Below are 26,383 nucleotides of genomic sequence, written 5' to 3' on the forward strand. Positions count from 1 at the left end.
TTTGGAATACAGTGTCTGAATGTACCTCACATGTCCAGTATTTCTTCTCTCTTTAAAATTATATTCTGTATGATTCACTGCAGATGCATTGATAGCATGTAGCTGGAAAACTGCTCACATACAGGGAAGTCTGAAAATGTTTCTCTTTGAAATAATTTTTTGAGACAAATGGAATTCTCTTTTACATTAACAGTGGGACAGTCTTCAAGACAGGTCTGCCTTGCAAGGCTTTTAGCAAGCATTCATATTAAAAATGAAATTGGAGACATATTGAAAATAATGATGTAAAACGATATGTTTTTATCTAGTCTCCATTAACAAAAGTGAAAAAAAAAAGAAAGATGCTTTTGTATAGAACTATAATAAATTCATGGATTGGCTTTGAATACTGGCTGGTTTGAGTCCTCAGATAAAAATATTGTGGAGAACACCCTCCTGTTGCCTCAGAATTTGGTCTTACCAGTGATTATCAAAGAAGACAGCTCAAAGGAGATTTCAGAGCCAACCCACAAAGCTAAATATAGAACATCATGCACATTCTATTTTCGCATTTTTCTTTCACTGTTTTTAGTACTCTCTAAGACAGTTTCTTAGCTGTCTCTTTCATAATATAATACTATACCCAACAATTCTGCTTTCCTGTTTTGTTGTAAGATCATAAGATTTAATTGCTTAAGAAAGGAATGATTTTATTGCATCATTTATAGTTGTAACTTTAGGAGAAATGCTTACTACCAATTAAAAAATTCAACATAAGTTTGCCACTTTAAAACAACAAAGTTCTAAGGTAGGAAAAAAGAGTTTTGCACCAGCTGATGGGAACAAAACATAATTTTTCCTCGGTCAGTTTTGGCCTATGGTTAGATTGATTTGCTGTAACTTGGGTATCCGAAGGTAGCTGTTAGTAACTCCAGTTTTTCTTTATACCCAACAGAGAGCAAAAGGCACCTTCTCAGAGTAATTTATCTTATCCTAAGTGCCTAAGATAAGTCAAGTGTATCACTCTCTGTTAAGCACTTTGTCTGCCTTGCCTTAATACATCTGTGAGTGTCTGAAGATGGAATTTGGATAGCTGGAATGTACATGCCATTGAGAAGACATGACTGCACCTCATCCTTCAATTACTACATTAGCTTGTTTTCCAAATGTGGAAGCTTTGAGTTAATTTGATATTTGAAAATTTTTTTTCTTTCTTTACTTATTTTTTCAGGGAAAATCATGAGGAAAGTCTGTTTCAAATTCTGCTTGTACTTTCATTGTGCTTGAGTATCATTTTATGAAAAGAGAGAACTGAATGACAGGATCCATGGTTAGAGATCATGTAGTCAGAGAAGGTTCTTTATGTAGTACTTCACGTTTGAAAAGTAAGTGGGAAGTTCATTAGTTGAAAAATAGAGCTTCCATTTAACATTTGTGTCCAAATACTTTATTTAAGGCTGACAAGGAGTCACATGGAAAAGATAATGCATACATGTTACTCATGGGGATATTCCAATTAGACACAAAACAATAATTTTTCAAAATGAGAAGAATCAGCCATTGAAATACCCCAGGGAACTGGTGGATTCTCCAGTATTGTACACTTAAGATCCAGTTGGACAGGGTGCTGGGCCATTTTGTCTAGACTGGTGTTTTGCTCAAAAAGGTTGGACCAGATGATCCTTGAGGTCCCCTTCCAATCTGGTACTCTTTGATTCTGTGACATATTAAGATCTAATAATGTGGTTCTTCATTATTCTGTGAAATGTTTATAATTAGGATGTTGAGCCCTACAAGATATGCAGGACATGCTACTTTATTTTCCTCAACACTGTCAGGGATGTTTTGTAATCAGAGCTCAAAAATGTTAATAAATACCTAGAACTGCATATCAAGTTTCCAGACTAAAATGAAGGCAAAAGTCAAACCTTTGATCTGTAGGTTTTTGTCATGAATGAAGTTAAAAAAAATAATTTACCTACCATCAACACCATTACACAGGAAAGAATAAACAAGTACTTTATCTTGTCTCTAATCTGCTTGTGAGTAAAGCTGGCAGATAAATGGGCCACTGATTGACAAGTATCCATCTGTGAATTTAGCAGGTTCATAGTTTAAAGAATATACACACTGAATTCTTCCATATTTTTATACACATTTCTAGAATAATTTTTTTCAAACACAACTGCTTAATGCTTTATTCTGAACATGACATGAACACTACATAAAATTATGTATGAGAAAGCTGGTTTTGTCTCCAATATTAAGTCAAACACTGCTGGTTCAGGAATGTAACAACCAAACATAATTGCTGTTTTGTTTTGGGTTTTTTTACAATAAAGAATCCCATTTTTCAAACAAACAAATCCTTCTCTGAGCTTGCTTAAATAGGATGTAGAATGTACTTCTGCAAATTTTTCTTTATTTATATTATAATTGATGTTAAGAATATAACTGCTATTTGACATTTCATTTCTGTTATCAAAAAGAAAAAAAAACCCTCAAAAATTTAGTTCTTTTAGTTTTATTCTTTATATATTCTTGATTTTAAAAAGATTATTTCTAAAGTGAAGGTAGACCGCAGGCCTTTAATGCAAAGTCATTTGTGAAGGAAGCATGCATAATAAGTGTGACCTGCTAGTGTAACCTACTAGTGAGAAAATATTAGCTAACGGTTTTGTTGCAGCTTCTGGCAAGCGAGTGGTTTAAGAATTCAGTATCAAAGCTGGTAAATTTTGCAACCTTAAAATGCATTCTGTTGTACCTGACTACCATTTGTACAATGCTTAATGGAGAGAAGTACCTTAGAATATATTCAGTTGTGTAGTGTATTTCCTGGAGCTTTGAAATCCAAGTGTCAATTCTTGCAGCAAAAGGAGTAGGTAATTTAAGGGCTCTTAAACCTTACAAACATTGCCTGAGATTGCACTTGTCAACATAGCTCTTAGAGTAAGTCCTGAGTTGATTATCAAAATCCACTCTGCTTTCCACTGCTGCATCACCTAAGGTCTTTTCCTAAGAAAGGAAAGACAGTGAATGTCAGATAGATAAAACTGGAATTCTTAGAAATGGAAATACAGTGTCTAGGACTTGGTCTGAGCAGAACATGAAGAAGAGAGATTTTCTTGAAATATTTCCGTGTGATGGAGACAGCTGATTTACTTTGTATTTTTTTCTAGCAATCTTTAACTATGGCAGATTGCTAATGTATTCTGAAAAAATGGCATCGATATTCACCCTGATTTAAAGCTTGATTTAGTGTTGATTGCTTTATTTCTACACCCACAGAGTCATAATGTATATTTGGTATGTTTGGCTATGATGTAATTTTTATTCATGAATGTAGGGTTTGTGATATTATGACAGTGGTTTGCCTGCACTTTTCATTACATTGTTTTTTATTTGCAACTAGTGTTCCCAGTCCCACTTTTGAGATCAAATTCCGTAGCAATGACCTCAGTTGCATTAGTTTGATAAGATATTTTATTTCAACATAGCATCTGGTTTATCACCAGAGTAATTTCCCTGTGTGTCAGTTAAGCTTCATCAGTTTTTAAGCTGGAACCAGTGAGAGATTGGAAGATAACAATTACTGTTTGGTTTTGTACAGTGCTTTTGCTAATTTAATTTGTTTTAAAGTAAGTGATGAAAAGTCTTTGATAAAAGTTTGTGTACAGATGCACCCATGATTTGTGTTCTTTCACAAGAATTGTACATATCTGACAATAAGATTTGTTATGCCAAAGCCTTTCTTAGAACACAAGTATAGTATCCTGAGAAGTGTGCAGTGAACTTTTAAATGTTCAATAAGTCCTGTACTTCTGTCCAATATACATTTATAGGTAAAAAATAAAACCACAATTTTGTTCAGAAAATAGAAACAGCTGAGGAGAGGAAAAGTGGTATGAGAGTGTTCCAGTTTGGCCAAATTTAGAAATATATCCTCTGAGAGAAGGCAGGTCACCATCCCTCCCCCACAAGGTTCAGGAAAATAAATTTTCCTCGAAGGAAAGTGAAGGAGATAAAAACTATTTCTTTAACAAACACATGGGAAAAGGAAAATAATGCTAAATAATAAAATCTCTCACTGTGGAGAAAAAACCTGGGAAAGCGTTAGAGTCCTCCCTTTGGTCTCCTCGGAGCTGGGGCTTAGCCCAGGGCCAGGCCCTCTGTGCCCGGTGGAAAGTCCTCAACTTCAACTGAGGTTGAAGCAGTCCAGCAGAAAAGGGAGACAATCCGAAATTCCAGGGAAGGGAAAAAACTTCAACTGTCAGTCTCTCTCCGGAGACAAAGAAGCTGAAACTGGCCAAAAGCTGACTGGGCAGCTGCAAGCCGGGTGCCGCCTCCCTCCCCTGCCGCAGCTGGGAAAAGAAAGTCGCTATCTCTGTGTGACCTTGAACAAGCTGCAAACTGCTTTGAAAAAGTTTTGCTCAGTTTTTCCTTCCCCCTCTCAGGTTCAGTTTAGAGACATAGAAAGGCACAAGAATCAATTTCTGGGCACAGGGCAGAGATATGGGATACACATCATAAAGTCCCCCCAAGACAGAGAGAATTAGTTTATTTGCTTGAGAAGATTAGGATGGCAATCATTAATTTGCTTACCTGAATTCTGTGATTAGAAGATTCTTATGCTCTGGATTTGAGTACTGGTTACTTTTATGTCCACAAAGTGCTATGAGAAATGCCAGGAGATCAGTCCCAATATCCAAAAATCTTAAATTTGGACAAGTTATATCTCAGATAACTGAATTCAAAGTGTTCAGACAACTTTTGTTACAAATCAAAGTGTGGGGGTTTTTTTTGTTTGTTTGTTTGTTTGGTTTTTTTTTACTTTTTAAAGTTTTAGTAATATTTAATTGCTTTTGCAAGCATTGTAACAATCTTGTTTTCTATAGGATGTTAGTGGATATAATTTGTTCATACATTATGATTAACATGCTTTTCAGTTGCCATTGATTGATTTTGTTTAACACAGACACTCAGGATCTACAAGGAAGCCGCATTAGTTTCAATCAATAATTCCTTGCTCTTCTCATTATCTCTAGGACTCTATAGGGAGGTGTAGGAGTCAGAACTGATCATTAATAGAATCCTAGGTCATGCACTTCAAACAAAACTGCTTAATAACTGGAGAGCTTCATCATTCTAAAGAATCTTATTGCAGGGAGCAAAAAAAAAGACAAAAAGAGAACTATAATTATATTCAGAAATGGGAATTTTCACTTTGGCATTTAGAATATTTAATATGCTTGCTATTGTAATATTTATGTTATTTTATCATTATTTTATTGCAGATATTTCAAATCTTCCTTCCCTGTAATATACATTTTACTTTGTTGCATTTAAGAAATGTATCTTTAAAACAAATAAAACCAAAAGGAAAACTAGTGTGGGTATTAAACTTAGTTTTCAACATGACTTGAAGAAATATTAATTCTTTTCTTCCTTTCCTCATCCTAACTCCCACATATACAGTCACAAATACATCTGTACTTATAGATGCACCGGAGCATGTACAAGGCTTTCTTTTCTTTCAACTACCTCTAGACAATTCCATCAGAACTGCAGATTTTCCTAGTTACTGATATGAAAGTAAAATTGTTTCTGCTACTCACGAGCTTCCCTTTTCTATGCATGGTACAGACACACTGACAACTTCCACCTTGCAGGTCACTTTTCATTTAGAAATGCACAGGAAGTTAAGTGTCATTCCAGTTGCTTTGCTTTCTGCTCCAAACTAAGGACAATACATGACATTCCAAAAGAAGCTGAGTGAAATTTCTTGTCTAAATAATATCAAAAACTTAGTAAAATCATGGAAACAAGTTCACATTGAATACCTTTGTTCTCTTGGATCATTAATGTCAAGTGTCAGTTAGAGATTGAAGTGTTGCTGGGGAAGAAATGGCTCTGTTCAACCCTGAGACAGAAACTGAGCAGTATAAAATGGAACATCTCAATAGCTCCACCATCAGTGGCAACACAGAAGTGTCTATAAGAAATACAGAGAGGCAAGTTAGGTTTCCTCTCCTGACTGAGAATCCATAAAAGGAATAACCAAACACATGACATAAAAAGCAAGCAACCAGTGAAAAAGAAACCAAAACCCTGCTTAGGAAGCTAGCACACAGATTGATAACTACCCTAAAGGAATACTTTAATGAAGAAGGGTAGGTAAGGGCTTCACTATGTTCTGAAGTATTTGGTACCTAAACTCAAACAACTGAGGCCCCACCTTGAGTACTGTGGCAGTTTTGGGTGCCTCAATATAAAACAGACATCATATAGTTACAGTTTGTCCAGGGGAGAGTCACCAAGATAATGAAATGTCTTAAGGGCAAGACTTGTGGGAAGCAACTGAGATCCCTTTGTTTGTTCAGCTTGGAGAAGTCTGAGGGGTGACCTCAGTCTACAACTTCATCTGATTTACCAAAATATGAATATTAATCTAATATCGATATCCAACTGAGATGGACAAAAACTCTCTAACAGTTTAGAGTTAGAAGGTGTATGTTTTATTTGGTGCCAGGCACTGCATGGGATGGCTCCCTAAGACTCAGGCCCCGATCCAAGCAAACACAAAGCTTTTTATTTACAAAAATTATGAATATCCAAAATACAAATGCATATTCATAACATTAACACCTCCCATTCTCTGCTTCGTATGGAAATGAGCTTAAATGTCATTAAGCATGCGTAGTGTGTGTCCTGAATTGAGTCAGTGGTCTTGAATTGGGTCAGTGGTCCCAAAACAGATGAAGTAACTCATCTTCCTCATTTTGACCTTTTCGCCTTTCTGAACTTTAACAATCCTAATTACTTTAGTGACCTCTAAGTTTCCTCTTGTGTGACTTTTGAACAGGTTCCCACCAAGGGAGGAAATTGGTGATTGTCCTTGTTCCCTACACCAACTTATCAATGTTTCTGTTCCTCGTTCTAAGCACGGCTAAGCAAATGTACAAATGACAGATCATCAGTTACTTGGTAATCAGTTACTAACATCTTAAAACCCATTTCTCGTCCAGCTCTCTTAACTCTACCTGGGCCCGAATTCCTTCCTATTCTATCTAATTTCAACACAGCTAGCCTATAAATAAAATCTTTATGTTTCTTCTAAATCTGTGTTTCACATCAAGATGGGCAGCAGAGGGGGAGATCCTGATCTCCCATCTCTTTGGTGACTAGTGTTAGGACCCAAGGAAATGGAATGAAACAGCATCAGGAGAAGGACACATTGGACATTTGGGAAAGGTTCTTCACTGAGAGCATGGTCAGGCAATGAAAAAATTTCCCTGGGAAATGGTCACAGCACCAAGCTGGTCAGAGTTCAAGGAACATCTGGACAACACTCTTGGTCATAGGGTTTTCTCTTAGTTAGTGCTGAAAGGAGCAGGGACTTGGACTTCATGATCCTTGGGGGTCCCTTCCAGCTTGAGATATTCAATGATTCTATGATTCTATGACTGGAACTGGTATCAAGATGCAGACCAGGATTTTGCATAATGTTAGTCTTTTCCACAGAGCAAGCAGCCAAGTAGCAGGGAGTGACTACTGATGACAGCTTAAAAGTCAGGCACAGTATACGTTTGTGGGTTCTCAAACTGAGAATTTGTTTGCTTGTTTTTCTTTTCTTTTTTTTTTTTGAGATCCTAATTTTTTTTTCTATTGGTTTGTTGACCAATAGATCTCCTTCCATGATCAAAGACTGTTTATTGAGTAACAAATCAAGGAGGTAGAAGAATTAGGTTTAAATAATTATGGCACAAAGAGGCAGATTCTTTTCTACTAGCCTCTGAAGGATTATACACCACAGATTAAGAGGGAGCACATTATATATATAAGGGAAATAATGCCAGGATAAGAGTGAATAAAACGTAATTGGAAATAAAATACTTCTTGTACCGTTAACAAAGAACTGGAAATACGTTTCACTTATAAGCATCCTACTTCGAGGTTAAACCTGGCATCAATATACTATTTCAAGTCAAGAGATGGCTGTCTTTCTAAATTATAGGGCAGGGAAATATTTAGGAAAGCAGAATTATTTATGTGATTTGGAAGGTGGCCAGGAACCAGGGGTTAGCACTGATACTGTGCAAAGAGTGCTGAGAGAACTTAAATTGCCTCTAATGCTTAGTGCCTTGCTTTCACAATCCATCTGAAAGACAACACCTTCAGCCTCCTGGTGTTTGATTGGATGCATTAGTTCATCAATGCTAACAGCTTTGTTTCCTTTACTTCCTTCACGTTCCTATGCAGTCACCCATGTAGTCTAATCCCCTTTCATCTATGTGCTCTGATGGCAGTTTCAGCACAGAAAAATCGTTAGAGGTTATGTGACATTAGATTGTGGAACAATTTTCTGAGGAAGTGACTAGAAGCCTAATTACTACAGACATTTTCAATTGAACTGGACAAAATGACTAGAGAACATATTATGCATTAACATAAGCATGCACTGAATCACTGGCTAGAGTTTTCTGTGCTTGATATCTTGCGGCAGGGCACTATCAACAACCACAGCAGTCTGATTGCAGTCTGATTCATTACCCAACTTCAGGCAATAGGTCAACATGACATTCCTCAATTCAGGAGTTTGGTCACTGTAAGCTCCCTCTGCATCTCCCTCTGTAGGCAGGGGGATGAGATGGGCATTTCAGAGATCACTTAGTGTCAATACCAGAATCACTTCTGAAAGCTTGTCTCTTTTTTTTTATGGCATTAAAGAGAACATAGGATGACTAGCAGATAGGTTTTCTGCTTGAATGTAATGTGTGTAAACATTTCAGACCATCAGCTGCTCAGAGTGCCTTCTGGAAAAGCCACTGTCTTCACTGATTAGAGGCAGTTTAAAAAAAAAAATGTAACATGTTTATATTACCCCCCTCTGGTTGTCATCCTACCTTCCAGTTATCCCCAGAAGAGTGGGAAGAGAGAAACTTTCAAAACTATTCATGTGTGAAGGTGGGCTTCTGTCAGGGCAACGTTTGTCTCCAGTGAGTGTAAGAGAGTATAGAGAGACGAACCTTTATAAATACCCCTGCCATTTCACCAATGGGTGAGATATAACTATAGCTAAATGACATTTCAGGCACTATGTGAAAGTAGCATGGTCAAGGAATAACACCCCCCCCATATTTGTGTCATAAAAACTGGCATTTTCATATCAGAAATAAACTTTAATATGTCTTTATTTCTCTAACTTGTTTTGCTTATGTTTTACTGCTGTGTTATTTTTACAGTATCACAGACATGCAAGACACTTCATAATCCAGTTTCACACAGTCCTAGACTAAAAGCTCTTGCAGTCTAATGATAGACCAAGTCATTGGTTGTACAGGATACACAGAAATAAAGATGTATCTGCTTCTTTTTGTTAATTATCCAGATTCCAGGGAGTAGGATAAGGAGGAAAGCCCTCCAAGCTTCGTTGTACTCTCAGATAAGGTGGAAGTGGAAAATTGGAATTTCCATCCACTTGTTTTAGACTATGTCTTTTGAGAGTTTCAGCGGTTCCTCTGGCATCCTTCCTAGATGGGCATACACAGAGAACTTCCACCCATGCTCATCCCTTTTGAGAGGGCAAGGTTCAGCCCCAATTGAATATGAAGGGAAATGTATCAGTCTAGACTGTGCATCACAAAGGAGAAATAAATTCTTATTTGTGATTGGAAAAAAAATTAAATATTTCAGATAAAGAATAAAAGTTTGATTTTTTTTAAAGAAGGAAAGGTCTACTGTTTTTTTTTTAATTTGTACTAGAGTGTTATTGATGCACTGACTAGCAGCAGCATTACAATAACAGCCAATAGAAATAATCACCTATTTTCTCTCCAATTCTATCACATAACAGTTTACAAAATTGGAAAAATCAGTCGTCCTGACCTTGAGAATAATTGTATTTTTTTTTTAATATATTTTTAAAGCTTACTGTCTGGGGTATATCTAATACAGATTAAAATAATTTAAGAACAGGCTTTCCTTGGTAGGATAGATGTCTTATTCACAAAGCAGCAAGCATATTTTAAATTTCAGGCTTCAGCTTTGCATGTATTACTGAATTTTTAATTTTGTTAAGCATAAAACATGGAGGTCTTGCTAAGAATATTGACGAATTCTGAGCAGCTTTTTTAAAGTAAGTAGTTACCCTGGACTCAGTATTGATATTCTTGCTTTAACAGCCTTAATTCAGAATTTTGATGTAAGTTTTGGAAGTCTAATCATTATATATAAGTATGAAGCCAAGGGAAATGCCAGCCTTGGAAGATGGAGAGGAAGGCTGCAGTGATGAGTGTAGGTCCCAGCATTGCCCTGCCCAAAATATATATGAACCAGCTTCAATTTCATCTGGTCCCGTACACTGACACATCCCCCTTCTGGCTTGCTATTCCTTTATGTGGGGCGAAACCTGATGGGATCCCTCTAGGAGGGCCTGTTGCCTGTCTGAAGAGCATCAGCAATTTGCTCCCAGCTGGAGTTCAATCTTCCTTCAGAAGACAAATCATGCTATCCACAAAGTGCCTGGAACCCAATTTTATTGTGATCTGACTTTGTGAAACTGGATCAGGAACATATCATGTTTTAGCTAATAATATCAAGGTTTTCTCTGCTCATTTCATCTCAGAGATGTTCAGAAGCTCCCACAGATGTCTGTCTCTTTTAATCTGTATTTTTGTATAGATTCTATCTGAATTTTTATTTTCAACTGCAGGCAGCCTGCTTAGTAACTTCAATCTGAATGTTAGAAGCTCCTTGTTGAAGTGGTGGGCAGCAGGCAGATAAACTGCCCCACAATCATGGGGCAGGAGGACATTTGGGTTTAAAATAGCTGGGTAGGTCTTCACTGTTAGAAAATACTGCTGGGCTTTTAGTACCAGATTTCCTGAAGAGCAATTCTTAGACTCTTTATGCAAATAAACTGGGTTCTGCAATTTTGCATTTGTCACATGTCAGAAGTGGAAGGAAGTCTTGGTCTATATGAATATTTTAAGTACCTGACCTCTGTTCATTTGAACACACATCACACTTTAATTTTTGTGATTTCACCATCCTACACTAAAAAGTGCTGAGTTAGTGTTGTCTTCCTTTACCAGTGATATGAACTGCATTATCTGCATGTTGGTGTAAAGCCCCAGACTTGCTTGATGAGTTTCTTAAAGGGGTTAAGCTTTTTTTATACCCTGAGGCAGGGGCACAGGAGAAACATGACATTCTCAGGAGGTCACACAACAAACTTTACTTTAGAGAACTCAAACTTTACTCAAACTTTAGAAAATAAGGGTACTTGGCAAATTTTAAAGCAAATATTCAATCGAAATAAAGCATTTCACATGGCATTGACTTAGAAACCTCTAACCCATCTAAATTTAAGTTACGCAGATTTCAAGAGGAGGAAATTAGGAGAAGGGAGAGCAGGGTGGGAGTGACAGAGAAAGATTAATAATCGCTGCTTGATTTCCAGTGCAATTACAGCTACTATAAAATCCAAATTCTAGGCTGTGCCCCCGTGTGCCTTTGTGCAATTGCTTTTATCAGCTTTGGTTTCCTGGGCCGTTCCCCTCCAGGTGGGGCCTCCGGTGTACCAGTGGCTGACAGCCATTCTGGGCTGGACAAGAGGCTCCAGGGGATGGGCTGTGCAGCATGCATGCCCTGCTTTCCACAGAACTTGCCCTGTCTCCTGCTCTTTAAGGTAACCTGGAGTAAAGCTAATTTTGAATCTCTTTGCACAGTTTAGGATCTTTTGGTTAATGTTGCTGGAAACAATATATATATACTGAGTATCACATTGTCTTCAGTTCTGCAGGCACCATGCATAGCATGAGATTTTGTTTTCTGGTAATTATATTGTATTTTTCATATTTATCTCTGTCTTATATATATATATAGATCTTGTTTCTGTATAAATATATAGTAAATATAAAATCCCTTTATATTTCTATTATTATGTGGCATTGGAGTGAATAAATTAGGAGCTGAAAGGCCAAACCACAAAACTCTTCCCCAACATGTAGTGCTTCTGCTCCAAAATTACTTTCCTGGTGAAGGATGACTTTGCAAGTAAAAAAGCCTTGCTGTTGTACAAAGTTACCTAGCAATTGTAATTGTCCTAAGCTGTTAATTATACCCATGGGAGTAGTTTCCAGGACAAGCCAGAGGACTCAAGTCAGGTTTAAACCAGTGTAAGAGCCCATCCATCTATTACAATGGCTAAACTAATTTATTATGAATTAAGTGGTGCCAGTTCTTTGTGTCGGAAATTCTAAAATGACATTGTGTTCAGTGTGCAAACAAAGATTATGGAAAGGTTTCTGTACTTGAAGCAGTTTTTGCTTCTCTTTCAGATGTTGATGACTATATCTGGAACATGAACATGGGTCTAGATCCTATTATAGAATTAATAAAAAAGCCTACCCAGACAGAGAGACATGATTCCTATCTTGATATTTTTATAATTTAAGGTTCACATACTTTAACCTCTTAGCCAAATTAGGAATGCTATTGTAGCTAATGAACCTGTTTCCTTGAATTTGGATTTACCGGATCAGTACTCTTTTGGATAGCTAGATATAATAAAAAAATAATGGGATCAGTGCAGTGACAAGCTTCCCGTAAGAAAGAAATTTGAAGAAGATGTTCAGATTCGTGTAAGAGTAATTTGAATTCTGAAGTTCTTTGTATTAATGTTTTCCCTTTTTTTCCTAAGTTTTTATATAATAATTGCTTTAAATAGTGTACTTTTCACTGTAATCTACTAATAATCTACTGCAGGCTTTTATTTGGAATAGAAAGTTTTATATGAAAAAGACAAACTGCATCTCAGTTTGCATTGGATTTTTTTCTGTACTCTGAGTTTTTTTAAATTTTATTGTGAACTGTTAACATAAAGTGTTGGTTTTTGTTTTTTGGGTTTTTTGGGGGTTTTTGTTGGTTTGTTTTTGGTTTTTTTTTTGTTTTTTTTGTTTTTTTTTGCATTGAGTTTGCCTATTAAAATAATGAAAAATAACATTCCTGGGCTTTTGATTTCTGACTTAATATCATAATATGATAGGATTTAGAGGTGTGACATCATGTTAGAGTGCTTCTGATAGCTTCAATATTTAACCTAATTTTGGAGTATTTTTCAAAATTATGGAACTTCACTTAAATGTTAATTTGCACAATATTTAAGGTTCAAATTTTCAATTACTAAGAATACTGTGCCTACACATAGTATTTTCCATGCATGTTGAGATTTTTCTGTACTGAAAAAGAGTTGATTAAGATATTTAAACATAAATAAGATATTTAAACATAAATGAAAAATTGCAAAAAAGTTATGTATGATAATATCAATTATGAAAATTCATCAGAGTATATATATATACACGATAAGCATAAAGAATAAAAGAGGTAAAGATTGAATTTAAAGCAGTATAAATTTCTGGTGATGTCTGTGAAAGTGAGTTTTAAGAAAATTATGAGAATATTAGTAAGTATGCTCAAATGTAAATAAAATGGATTATTAGAAGAATTTTAAGAATTTTGATTGAGACATTTATTTTTTACGTTCCTAGAGTGTACCCTTATGATGTAAAGCTGAATCCACTTGAATGGTTTTTGAAAGATTTTGCCAACTGAAAAAAATAATTATTCATGAGAATGGAAGTCGGGTAGATAGTCCTTTCCCTCTCCTTACCCTATCCCTCTCTTACGTATCTCTTGCATCCCCTGATTCGAACAGAAAAAGCTTCCACTGAATACTAGAGTATGCTTTCTACAAAGTTGTTTGTGTCCCAGATTTGTTGACTCTAAATACTGTATGATATCAGCTAGAAAATCAGCTACAGTCTTGGTGTTCAGCAATCTGCAGCCCTGATAGCCATCTGTGTCCATAATACTTTCATTAACAGGATGTACTATCATCACACCAGAATTTCATTATGCTGCAGAGGCACAGTGGCTGAGTAAGGAGAGATAACCAGTAGCTTATAAGAGTTGCATTAAGAACAGTCATAGGCATTTTGAGAAAAATAAGGCATAACTACCTCTGAAGGCCTTTCCTGTTTTTTTTTTAAGATTATCAGTAGCTACTGAAACCAAATTTTTGTGGGGTTTTTTTGATATATTTTATAAGGATTCTTTATCTACCAAAGTATTTAATCATTGATCTCAAAAGAGCATTACTGATACCTGTTTGAGGGATAGATTGCATAGTTTCCATTTTCTGGTAGACATTCAATAGCAGAGTTGCAGATGTATCATGAATAAAGATCTTTTCTGAAAATGGGCTGTTGCTTCTGGATTCATCAACATAAAAAGAAAATAACACTTTCCATACCCTCACTGGAAAAAAAAAAAAAAAAAAAGTCTGTGAGATTGTTCAGTAGCCTATTTACACTGGTTCTCATAAAGACGTTTTAGGAAGAATAATGATGTATTCATAATTTAGTTTACCGTTGCTATATTCTTTCATCACCAAAAGTATATCACATCCTGTATGACAAAATGAGATTGGCCCATGTCAAAAACTTTGACTTCTTTGGTCAGTCAAAATTAGGAAGTTTAGAAAAAAATTGATACATCTGTAAAAGCTGATTGACAAGATTCTTGTTACTGTTTCTCATGGCTGCCACGGTAGTGTGCAAGGACAATCACAGTCCTTTATTATGCTGAACACTGTAGAAACTCAAAATAATAGTTAATCCCCTTCCTGAAAAATTAAATAGAAATAGGATGGGAAAAGGGCCAAAACTTACTAGAAAAATATGAGACCAAATAATCTTGTTCCGTGCTTGTTCCATTTCGTTCATTTCTGTATGGTGTAGAGGAATTAAGTTGTGCTGAGAGCTGATAGAGCCAGATGAAAACAATTTATGATGGAGATTGTGAAGGGGATGCAACCATAGAAAAAAGCCCTGAGAGGTGTGGGTATACAGACAAGCATGCGTAAGAGAAGGAAGAGTGAAGGGCCAGAGCAAGTCAGCACAGAGTAGAGGAAGTCCTATCAGCATTTAAACAACATTTTTGAGCATCCAAAAATCTTTTCTTTTGCTGTTTATATATGTACTTACATTAATTTCAGGATATTTTCCTACATTGTAGCTTTTGCATGATGTTTACTTTTTGAGGTTTGCTTTATTTTTACTGGCTTTTTGTTGGTTGGTTGGTGTTATTTTATTTTTGTTTTGTTATTTTAGTAATGTAATTGGATGCTGGACTACTGGACATAAAAAGAAGCAAGAGTTTAGAAGAAAGAAAGAAGACATAGAGGGACATAGAGGATGAGGAGAGGGTGGAGTCAAGGACAAGAAGCTAAACACTCTGGCCTGGTTAAGTAAAATTAGAGGTTGGCTAATGAGGTGAATCAAAAGGCAATACAGAGGAACTGAATAATTGCAGTGGTAATAGCATGCCTTTCCAAGTGAGTAAAAGCTGTAATTAGCTCTGAATTTAGCTGAAATAAAAAGAACAGGTATAGATTCACCTGAAGATAGAAACAGAAGCCCATTTTGTTCTCATATTTGTGAGGGATGGTAGAACCTGAACCAGGAAGGTGAAACAGAAGTTAATATTGCTATATATCTATGAATATATACTTACTTTTGCCTTCCCCTGAGCTGCTTCTTAATTTTTTAGTATAAGAAATATAGTGTTTGTTTTTACCAATAATGCATGCCTAATCAGATGGATTAATTAAACTCCTAAAGGAAGACATTAGTAAACTGGTTGAGTTAGTCCTGTTGCTCAGTTCCTCAATCTTCATCACTTTTCTTACAAACCTATAGATATTCATTGATTATTCATCCTCTTATGAAAGGACCTGGAAATACTACCCATCATCTAAAACACAAGATAAATATGCCTGCTGTCCAGAGTTACTTGACATCCAAATTGGTGTAGGACTTCTAATTGCATTTCTTTTCTTCTTGTGTTCAATGATAAAGAATCAAATATTTTGGTGAGGAAACCTTTTCTTCTGCAAGTAACTGTTGTGCAGAGGTTTCTTCAGCTACTTTTCTCTGCCATTTATCTTGGGTAGACTGTTCAGACCAGGGTACCCTTCTTCTTTTGTTGCAAAGTAGTTAATCATATTTCTAAACATAATGTGAATTAAAATATGAAAAAATCTGTTCCTGACTGCTTGTGTAGTAGGACAAGGACAGTATAGATAATGTTTTCATAGCCATTCATCTTCTTGACCCATTTTTATCCTCATTGTATGCTTTATATATATGTATATAATTGTTTTGGTTTAAAAAATATGGATAGCTCCTGAGCTTCATGAGACAAGGTGAGTGGATGGAGTATTTAGAGTGGAGAAGACTGAAGTATGCTCAGTGTCAGAACAGGTGAAATAGAAGATGTGATACTAAATATCTCATATGGAGAGACAGGTAATTTAATAGCAAATTATTTGCAAGTTTGCCATAATGAGAGAGGAGCTACATCTCACATCTGCTTCAGATTAAGTGTTTGCTTGCTGATAAGTCCAGAATAGTTAATCAAATGCTATAATCCATTATTCTTCATCCTTCTTCCCCTGTTGTAATAGTGAGTAATGATCTTGTCAGGAGTTTGCAACTAAGTTCACAGAAGTCTTATTGGTGAGGATTGAAGAGTGTCCAGTACCATATTCCATTGGCTTACACGGCAAAGTTAGAAGATGGCAGCTCTCCATAGTCCATTATCCTGTTGTGCTGGAGACAAGGAAGCTAACAAGGGCAGCAAGAATTTAGCAGTATTCTCTTAACACTGCTGCTTTCAAACAACTTACTGGTAAAGACACTGCATCCCCTGATGGGCCTTCAGCCACTTGATTGTCTCTTCAAAGTCTTCAAAGTTTGTTGTGTCAGTAAATATTGTATTAAGTCCTTAATTCTTTAATGTCTGTTGTTGTAAACAATGGTTCACTTTTCCTGTGGTGCTCATAATTTTGTATGTGTACATATATGTACCTGTCCTCATGAGGTGTTCCACTAATTAGGCCTTATTTGTTCCTTTCTCTGAACACTTCTTTTTCAGCATCTTTTCAGTTTTAAAACTGCCTAGGTAGGTACTGTGACTTACGTAGCTTTTCAATGGTGTGGGTTTTTTTTTTCTTCCTGTTTTGTTCTCTGTTCTTTTCTTAGTAACTTGTATCGTTCTGCTTCCAGTTCTGACAGTTACTGAGCCCTGGCTTGATCTTTGAAACGTTTCTGGTTTGATTTCCAGATCTCTCTCTGAGATGATAATAGCTAATTTAGAGTCCATTCCTGTATATCTATAGCTAGAGCTACTTTTTTTCCATGTGCATTACTTTGTTTTTATTGACATTGGATTTCAGCTGCCAGTTTATCATCTGATTTCACAGCAGTATAAGATCTCTTTGCAACTTTCACAATTTTCTTTCTACCACTCTAGAATAATTTATTGACATCAGCATATACACCTCACAGTTCCAGCTCAGTAAAAGCTGCAGCATCACAGTTTCCTGATTTTGGACATTCTAATTCCTGTTAATCTGTATTTGTGTTGTTTATTATCAAACTTAACACTAAACAAGTTTTACAATTTGCAATTTTCTCCAAGTAAGACTATTAGACTCCAGGCTGTCCTTGGCTTTTTTTTTAATCTACTCTTTCTGATCCCCATGCCCCTTTGTAGGGATGCAAAACACAGAGGGAACATGCCTATGATAAGAACATATAACATAAAGAAATAATATCACTCACTGTTGTTTAAAAAAGGAAATTTCTGTTGGGTTGCAAATTGTCAGTATACTGGGTCTTCTTGCCAGTCTGATGTCAGTAGTCAATTGCTTTTGGAAAATTTCTTTTTATTGTAGAATAATCAGTTGACTTTTCTTGCTAGCACTTAACCTGATTGCTTTCCACATTATGATTTTTTAAAATTTTTCCTTGTAATTTGTTTTTTTTCCATAATGAAAGCTTTAATTTATTTCAAGCTGCAAACTTGTTATTACTATTGAGAGGTTGGAAATGTAAATGAGACTGCCTTTTGCATCTAGTATTTGTTCATGTAAATTCACAAAAAAAATGTGCACTGCCTGTATGCAAGAATCCTTTACCCTTAGTAAAAATACTATACCTGGCAATTTGTTAGTTACAACATGAGTCGCAGTTCAAACTCTTAGGAGTCAAAATTGTTTCTTTTGTCTTAGGTCAAAATACACTAAAACAGTAGGATATTTTACCATCAGCAAAGTTATAAATAATCTCACAATCTATTAAATGCCCTTGTAAAATAATTGAATGCAAATCTGAGGTTCTAGCCAAAATCACTTCTGACCTCATATCTCTAATATGGCATGTTGTCATGTTCATACAAGCTGAAGAGAATAGTTATTTTGTCAGCTTATTTACTTTGGGGTTTGTGTGTAACACATTAAAACAACTCTCTGGAGATCATCTGTCCAGAAAATAAGCAAAGTTTCTGATTAGTCAAACATTAAAATATATTCTGGGATAAGAGACAGAAGAAAGGTTCAGTTTGGGAATTCATATTCTTAAAAAGTTGTCCTTCCTTGGCATCCTAAAACTTTTTGGTTTATTGTTGATTATTTTTTGTGGGTTTTTTTAATCTAGATTATGCTTTTTTGGCATCTGTATTGTAGAAGAACATTCTTTTAATTCTATTAGAGTAAAATGCAAGTTTTATTGATGTATAGGTGTTTCATTCTTCATTCTCACTGGATTTTTGTGCTCCTGTTCCAGATGTTTAGGTGCTAAGTGCTTTTATGTTCATTACTGAACGAGTGCTAGAAAAAGTTGGTTTAGTTTTGTTTGAAAGAGAAGCTTTGAAAGAGAAGCTTTGAAAGAGAATATAAAACCTATTACCTTTGAGGTATCTTCATTCACTGCTGCTGATTAGCAAAGATTAATAGTATTTTAAATTGTAATTTAATTAGATCTATCAAATAATTCAAACAGGAAATTAGTTCCTATGTATGCAGTTAATGGAATTGAATGTCAAGCTCATTATACGGCATTAAAATTTTGCCAGATTTAGGATAGCTTTAAGAAGAAATACTTGAAATAGTTGGGATTCACAGCACATATAGTGTCTCTGCCTTCAGGCATAGCCTAAGGCTCTGAACATTTTTAGCAAGTGGAACTCTATTAGAATCCATTTTCATAAATAAAAACAGAATTTAAGTTATTCTTCCCAGGGATTAGCTATCTGGGACTATTCAGGAATGTATTTATATTAGTGTTAATTTCCTTAGCATGCTAATTTGATTTTATTTCACATTTATATGCTCAAGTACAAACTCCTCCAGGACCATCCCTATGTCAATCAGCACATCCAAATTCTTTTGGTTCCATTTAAGCTATGCTTGAAAGAAATTTGCAGAAGTAGATCTATGAAGTATTTCCAAGGGATTTCATTTCTCAACAGTTAGCTTTATGTTTGCTATCCATATTAACAAAGTAACATAATCACATATCCCTATAAGCTTATCTTAAGTTTACATATGAAGTTAGAAAATATGAGTCTCTTAAGGCATTACTAGAATAGCTTACATTTTATAGCAGATAGGAAATATTAGTCCTATGAATTCTCTTCCAACTATTGTGTCTTGGTAGAAATCCCTTCACAATTCCATTTTTCCAGCAGTGAGGATGATTTGTACAGGATACAGTTAAGTTTCTGCCTGAACATTAGTCTGGATATCAAGCACTTTTTTTCTTTAGCAGATATATTTCTTTTGTCTCTCTTTTTTTTTTTTTTTTTTAGGTGACTAGTGGTATTTCTAGGTCTTCATATGAATAGATGATGAATGTCTGTTGAGGGAGGTACAAGAAAAGTAGTAAAGGTGGAGAAGTAACTTTTACAAAAGGTAGTAGTTAAATGATGGTGTTCAAAAAGCAAGCAGTAAGTCACATATGTGCTCCAGGCTTGTTCTTTCTAGAGTGTTTGTGTTAGCATTCCTCAGATGCATATGAGCTCAGTGAGTATGCAGATAAGAAATGGACTGATGATGTATTAGAACTAAAAGCATGATAATGTGAACACCAGTATTTTGTTTCTGTGAAGTTCAAAATATATGGATTTAAAGGCATGATCAAAAGGACTGGTAGTGAAGTTGTTTTTCAAGATGTCCTTCAGTATTTCATAGTGCAATAACTTTTAGTATTTGTTTTGCAACTAGACTTTATGCAAATTTTGCAAAGACCGTATTTGCTACATACAAGTCCCCTGTGTAGTTAGTTGTCTTCAGGAGTTGGTGGCATGCCTGTTTCTCTGGTTTCTGTTCCAACCTTGTGTCTGAGACAAGATCCATGTTCTGCATGGTCTCCTCTGAGTGTTCAGATAATCCAGTCATCCACAGAGTGAACTCCTGTGTGTGTGATGTTGAAGGTCAGTCAGAACTATCTTGTAGTTTTATATGTTATGACAAAAACCACTGCAGTTTCTTCTGTGCTGTAATGTATTATGTTTTCATGACACATTCTTGTCTGCTCTTCAGTAAAATCTCACCTGAAGATTGGCAGTCAGCACTTCAGGCAGTGTTACAGCAGAGTTTCTTCCCTATTAGTTCTTTATTTCTCACATAATTTATGGCCTGGAAAATGTCCTCAGACTAAATTATTACTTTTAAGTTTTTTAGTGAAGCAGGGAAGACCTTTGTTTAAAATATATTTTTAGTCCAGGGGGGAAAAACAAAGTCCCATCTTCACATTATATTTAAAAATTCATAGATAGATTTTAAAGATTTTGCTAGTTTAATTTCCTTCAAAGATCCTGTAACTTTTTCAGAATCAGAAGACTGGATAACAAATGTCTTCATCAGTAGAAGTCCAGTTCTGCCAGAATTTTTTGTTACAGGAAACCTTTGTCCAAAGAAGTTAATGACATTTATTCATAAGATGAAAACATTGTTTTCAACTATACTTCTATCAGTTCTGTCTCTTGAAGAAGTCTTACAGCTGGAATGCTGGCTGGGCAATATTAGTCTGTTTCTATAAGATAATAATCTTTGATCTTTGAAAATAATGAATGATGAAATTACTGTGCAGTGTCTCCCTAAGTATACGATAAGCTTTCCTTATGGACTGTAACCTTGTTACAAAAATTTCAAAGCCAGGACAGGTCCTATACTCCAGCAAAGCATCATTTTTAGGAATGTATGTAATTAAGAGATCCCTATGTGCAAATCCCATTGCCTGTGCAGTAGGATGCATAAATATTTTCTTAAACCTATGAACTCTAAAATTCACATGTAGGAATAATGGGGACTTGTTTTCTGGTCACCACTTTTTAAAGTAATTCCTGAAATTTTTTGGGCTCTGGTTCAAATATCAGACTGGTGATTGTTGACCATATTCTACAAGATAACTTATTTCCATTTTATGAAAAACTAGGCTAAAAACGGCTATTATAAATTCTAAATAATGCAAAAATACACCATTTAAAGTTTTGAGGCTTCTGTAAATTTTGCTCAGTTTATAGGACTTTGCTGATTGAAGAGGCACCTGTAATGGTTTTTATATGAAGATGAGTGGTATGTTCTTTGAAGAATGGTAAGATCTGTATGGCTGTCAGCTGCAGGAATGTTATCATTTTCCTTTGAATCCCAACACAGAGTAAGTGTCTCAGATTGTGATTTGCCAATAATATTGATTACTGCAATCCCATTACCATGTTTGATTGTTTGTGAGATCATAACAATCTCTCAGCAAGTTATGAGGATTAATCATCCAAAATGAACCAGAGCTCTTAGTCCATAAAATAATGCTAGCTTAATTGTAAAAGCTAGAGTTACTTTAATGTTTTTTGGTTTTAATCTTTCTTTTACAAATTTAACATTTGTGATTGTTTCCATAACAAATTAATTATGGTTTGCTCCACATTGCATACTGAAGTGTAACAAAGAACTAAGCTTAACACCCTAATAGAGGACAATCACATATAATATTTGTTTCTGTGGGTACAGTAGCTATATTTGCCAACTTTTTGCTCGAGTCCTTCACATACAAGTTAGTTGTTATATCTGTACACGTGCGGCACTTACAGCCTGTATTCATGCTGCTACATTATGCTTTGGAATTCAAGATTTTAGAATTTGACAGTTTATAGGACATGAGAGTAGAGAACATAGTAACTCCTTTTGATTAGTTACTTTCAGCAGTTGAGATGACAGTAGCTGAGATAAATGTGGGTGACCTGTAGCTGACATTGTTCTGCTGGGGTTACCGGTACTGGTATTACGATGCTGAAACAAAATATTTGACAACAGCAGATACTTCACTTCCAGAGCAGGAGGTGGAATGAACAGCAACTTAAAACACTTGGCAGGAGTCATATATTACATTTTCATTAGGAAAAAGATGAAATAAAGAGTTATTTAAACAGGAAGGAATATGAACTATGTCTAGCAAATCTCAGTGTCAGTGTAGAAGAACAAGAAGAACACCTACTTGCAGTTGGTAATGTATGCACCACTGGTGCTCAACACTGCCACAGCATGTGCTCTGCCTGCAAAATTTTGGTTTGTTACCCAAAAAATAGTAGGTGTGTTTCATGTCCTGACATACTGTTTCCGCTCCTTAATGTCTAAATGGAGTATCAACACATAGTGTATGTTAGAAAACAGGTGGCAGCAAGGGCAAGGATTTTTTGTTGTCACAGCTAGTCATGAGTGATTAAAAATATCTCAGATTCTAAGGCTGTATTTTGTTAGGTGGCATAGGGACAATTCTGTTAGTCAACTGAGTCATTGGGTAGATGGAAATGTCACTCTGAAACTTCACTGATTTTCAGAAATGTTGCTTGGGTTAAGAAGAAATCAAGGGAGTTTGGGGGCAGGGGCAATAGAGGTTGCAGTAAATGCAGCAAAGCCCCTTGTACAACACGCTGCTGCCCCTCTTAGCATTGTTCAGACTAGCACACAACTCACCTCTTACCCTGCTTGAACACAGTAGAGTGCTGTGTTCTTCTACCCTGCTGCTTCTTCTGCTGGAGACCATAAAACCAACAAAGGCTACAAGGCAACTGAAGCCGTTTAATCAAACACATCTCATCTAACCTTTGCCAGAGGTGGTCAATGAACAGAATAGAATTGGGAAGAACAAGAAGAATGGCAAAATCCTATTTAAACAATTTATTTCTGAAGTCTACAGCAATGTTATTATTTTTATGCACCACTGATGGCATTAGCTACAAGGGATGAATGTAGAAATTGCTGTGATTGTAAATGAGAGTAGGATTACTATAGATTGCATGAGAAAACAGCAATTTCATTGGACGTGTACTGCACTATCTTTACTCATTTTAATATTGATTCTATTTAGTGTAATGCTTATGCCTAACATCTGCATTTTGTGCTAAAAACTAAAATATCTGAACAATTTTCTAACATAATATGTTACTGATAAGTAATGGCTATTCAGAGGCATCGTCAGATACAAAACTCAGTTAAAGTAGGAATTCCTGTTATAAGAATCAAAAAATATTTTCTTCCATTTCCAATATACTGTAAGTATAAGGTAATTTTCATTCATTGTGCTTATGAGAAAATAAAGGAGCTTTTTTATATATATCTCAAGCTACAATGAAATATTTATTATTCATGTTTTTTTCACATATTGTCCAGTGAAGCAACTATATATACCATAACACCACTGGTTTCCTAACCAGATTATTACAGACAAGTTGCAGAAAGATAGGTTTCATTACTTTAATTTATCTTGAATTTCATACTTCCAAAAAGGAATTAAATAGTCCCTTTGCATAATTGTATTATTATGTTCTCCATGGAATCACATTCCATGGTGCAAACAGAAATTCAGTATTGGATTAAATAGTTGTAATATCCTCATAGCTGGGTGGTAAATTCAGACTGAGGTGAAGGTATGTATTTAAGTATTGTTAGCTTCAGAAAATCAGGCTGAACTAGGCTAAACCTTAATCAGCTTTTTGTTTTATGACTTTCTGTATGTGGAAATAGTATTTCCTGAAGAGCTTAATAATTTAGGATCAGCTTGAGTAATTTCAAAGAAGTAAAGCTAGAAAAAAAATGGACAAGACAAGGCAAAAATTCACATAGCAAATCCCCTTGCTAATGAAAGTCTCAGAAATCAGTTCCTATTAAAAGCTTTTCTGCAGTATCTGCAAAGTGGAAATAGCTAGTATGGAAACTTTCTACATTTGATTGGTTAAATTTCTCTGCCAGGGAAGGGCTGTAGCATACTGAGAATCACTACAGAGCTCGAGGATTGAAAGATCAGGGGCCCCAGATGTTCTCTTTTCAGTCCTGCTGGTACAAGAGAAAAGCTTGGGTCGGAGGAGATGAGTGTTGGTGGGTAACATCTAGTTCAACAGCTTGTGTCAACAGCAGGGATTTGGCTTTTATGGCCATGAGATTCACTCTGAGCAATGAGGACTCCAGGATAGAGACAGGATCCACCTGAGAAAGTGGGGCAAGAACATCCTTGTCAACAGTAAACATCCTTGTCAACATCCTTGTCAACATCCTTGACAACAGTCTGGCCAACATGGTAACAAGATACTTCTAAACCAGGAATTTGGGAGACAAGTGAGGAAGTGGAGATCGAGAGTAGGAAGCAAATGCTTCTGAGTTATATGAAGAAGAGAGACCTCAGAAATTACAAAAAATAGCAAATGGATGCCTGCCTCAGGTAAATGTACAGAAAGGGATGCATCCTGGTAAACAGGCAGGAGGAACCAGAGCACCAGGTGTGGTCACAAAATGCAGATGTGTGGCCAGTCTTGTTAACACTTTTATTAATTATCTGGAGGAGCCAGTAGTCAAGTTTGCAGATGCCACCAAACTGAGAGGAGAAATGGTAGAATGACAGAATAACTTAGGTTGGAAAAGACCTCTAAGATCATCAAGTCCAACCATTAACTTAACACTGCCAAATTCTCCACTAAACCACTTCCTTAACTGCCACATCTACATGTCTTTTAAATACCTCCAGGGATGGTGACTCCACCACTTCCCTGGGCAGTCTCTTTCAATGCTTGGCAACCCTTTTGGTGAAGAGATTTTACCTAATATCCAATCTAAACATACCCTGATGCAACTTTAGGACATTTCCTTTTATCCTGTGCTTTTTACCTGAATGAAAAGACTAATCTGCACTAGTTTGAACACTGTTAAAAACTAAATTTGCATTAAAAATTTTAAGTGACATTCTGAATAAGAATTTTTCTGTCCTATATCATTTTATCTTATGCAGAAAGAGAAAGTAAAAGTCTGGGGTAATCTATTTAGAGCATTTTAAAATATTTTTTTCTTTCTTTTTCTTTTAATACACATTAAAGTATTTGTAATGCAAAAGTATGAAAACCAATTTTTAAACTCTGATTATTGTATAGCTAAGTGACAAATCTTCTTTTGCTATGAAAACAGATTTTTTAAACTCTGATTATTCCATAGCTAAGTAACAAATCCTTTGCTTCTAAATCTGAAAAGTGGAGTTCAGAAAATGAAAGGAATAATATGAATATGTTTATTTTTAATGCATATAAGCAACATATTTTACAGTTTTTGTGATTTTTATTTTTTATTTCCCCATTAAGTAGCCTGTAGATCTGAGGAAAATACCCAATGTGCATATATAACTAAGGCATTAAAGTTCACAGGCATTGAATTACATAAGAATATATCTTAAGATATCTATATCTTACTTAGTAGTAAGTTATTTGAAAGTTATTTTAAAAAAAGTAATAAGTATAATAAAGAAGATATTTAGAAATAAAAATATTACTTCTAATCTTGTTTTTCATCTACATGCAATTCCATATTTGAATTTTTTGGTGTCTTGACTCAGTGAAATTCACTGTGACTTCAGTGGATTAGAGCTATAGACATCTTTGAAATTATTTGTTAGCAATGAGATTATCCAAGTCACCCCACAGTTTTGATGGGAGTGCTTCAGAGATGAAAACATTGGTGGTGCTGACATTATACTAACATTCTCTTCTAAAAAAAACCCGCCATACTGAATGTAGTCGTGTAAAAGGTTACAGAGGGCTGACACAAAAAGATGTGTCATTTGTTAAAACAGACTGCCATAGAATTGAAAAATAATAATTACTGAGAATCAGGTTGTTACCCAAGAAATGTCCTTGCTATATCCTGCAGACAGATTTTAGGAACAAAAGCAATGCTTAATAGAAAACCATTGTAATCATTCCATTATAGAAATTAGGTAGGATAGCAGATCCAAAGCTAGTGGGTTACAAAACTTGGTCTGTTTTCTGTTACTTCTTTCTTTCCAGTTTACTTCCTTGGTTTCAACAAAATGTTCCTCAGAAAACTCACATTCTTTCAAGTTCCTCAACATCTTCATCAGAGTAATTATACTATAGAACATGACTGCTCACTAGTACCCTTGTAATGCATTTCTCACGAGGTGAGAAGCTTATTTAAATGTGGGAATAAAACCATATTTTC

The 26,383-nt window shown here is 35.5% G+C and overlaps 1 protein-coding gene across 4 annotated transcripts in view; it reads left to right on the top strand.

The window, feature by feature from the left end:
• Window positions 1-26,383, top strand: part of TAFA5 (TAFA chemokine like family member 5) — a 410,454-nt gene that overhangs the window by 228,762 nt on the left and 155,309 nt on the right. For 2 of the 4 annotated variants that reach the window (XR_011148130.1, XM_069003864.1), the window contains one exon: window positions 935-2,272. The exons of the other annotated variants lie outside the window; for them this stretch is intronic. Coding sequence is in view for 1 of the 2 variants with exons in the window: in XM_069003864.1 (XP_068859965.1) it covers window positions 935-984 (50 nt within the window). In the remaining variant the exon portion in view is untranslated. Of the gene's footprint in view, window positions 1-934; window positions 2,273-26,383 lie in introns of those variants that run through there. 4 annotated transcript variants of the gene reach the window in all.

Source organism: Aphelocoma coerulescens, chromosome 1A (assembly GCF_041296385.1).
Source record: "Aphelocoma coerulescens isolate FSJ_1873_10779 chromosome 1A, UR_Acoe_1.0, whole genome shotgun sequence".
Classification (NCBI taxonomy): Eukaryota; Metazoa; Chordata; class Aves; order Passeriformes; family Corvidae; genus Aphelocoma; species Aphelocoma coerulescens.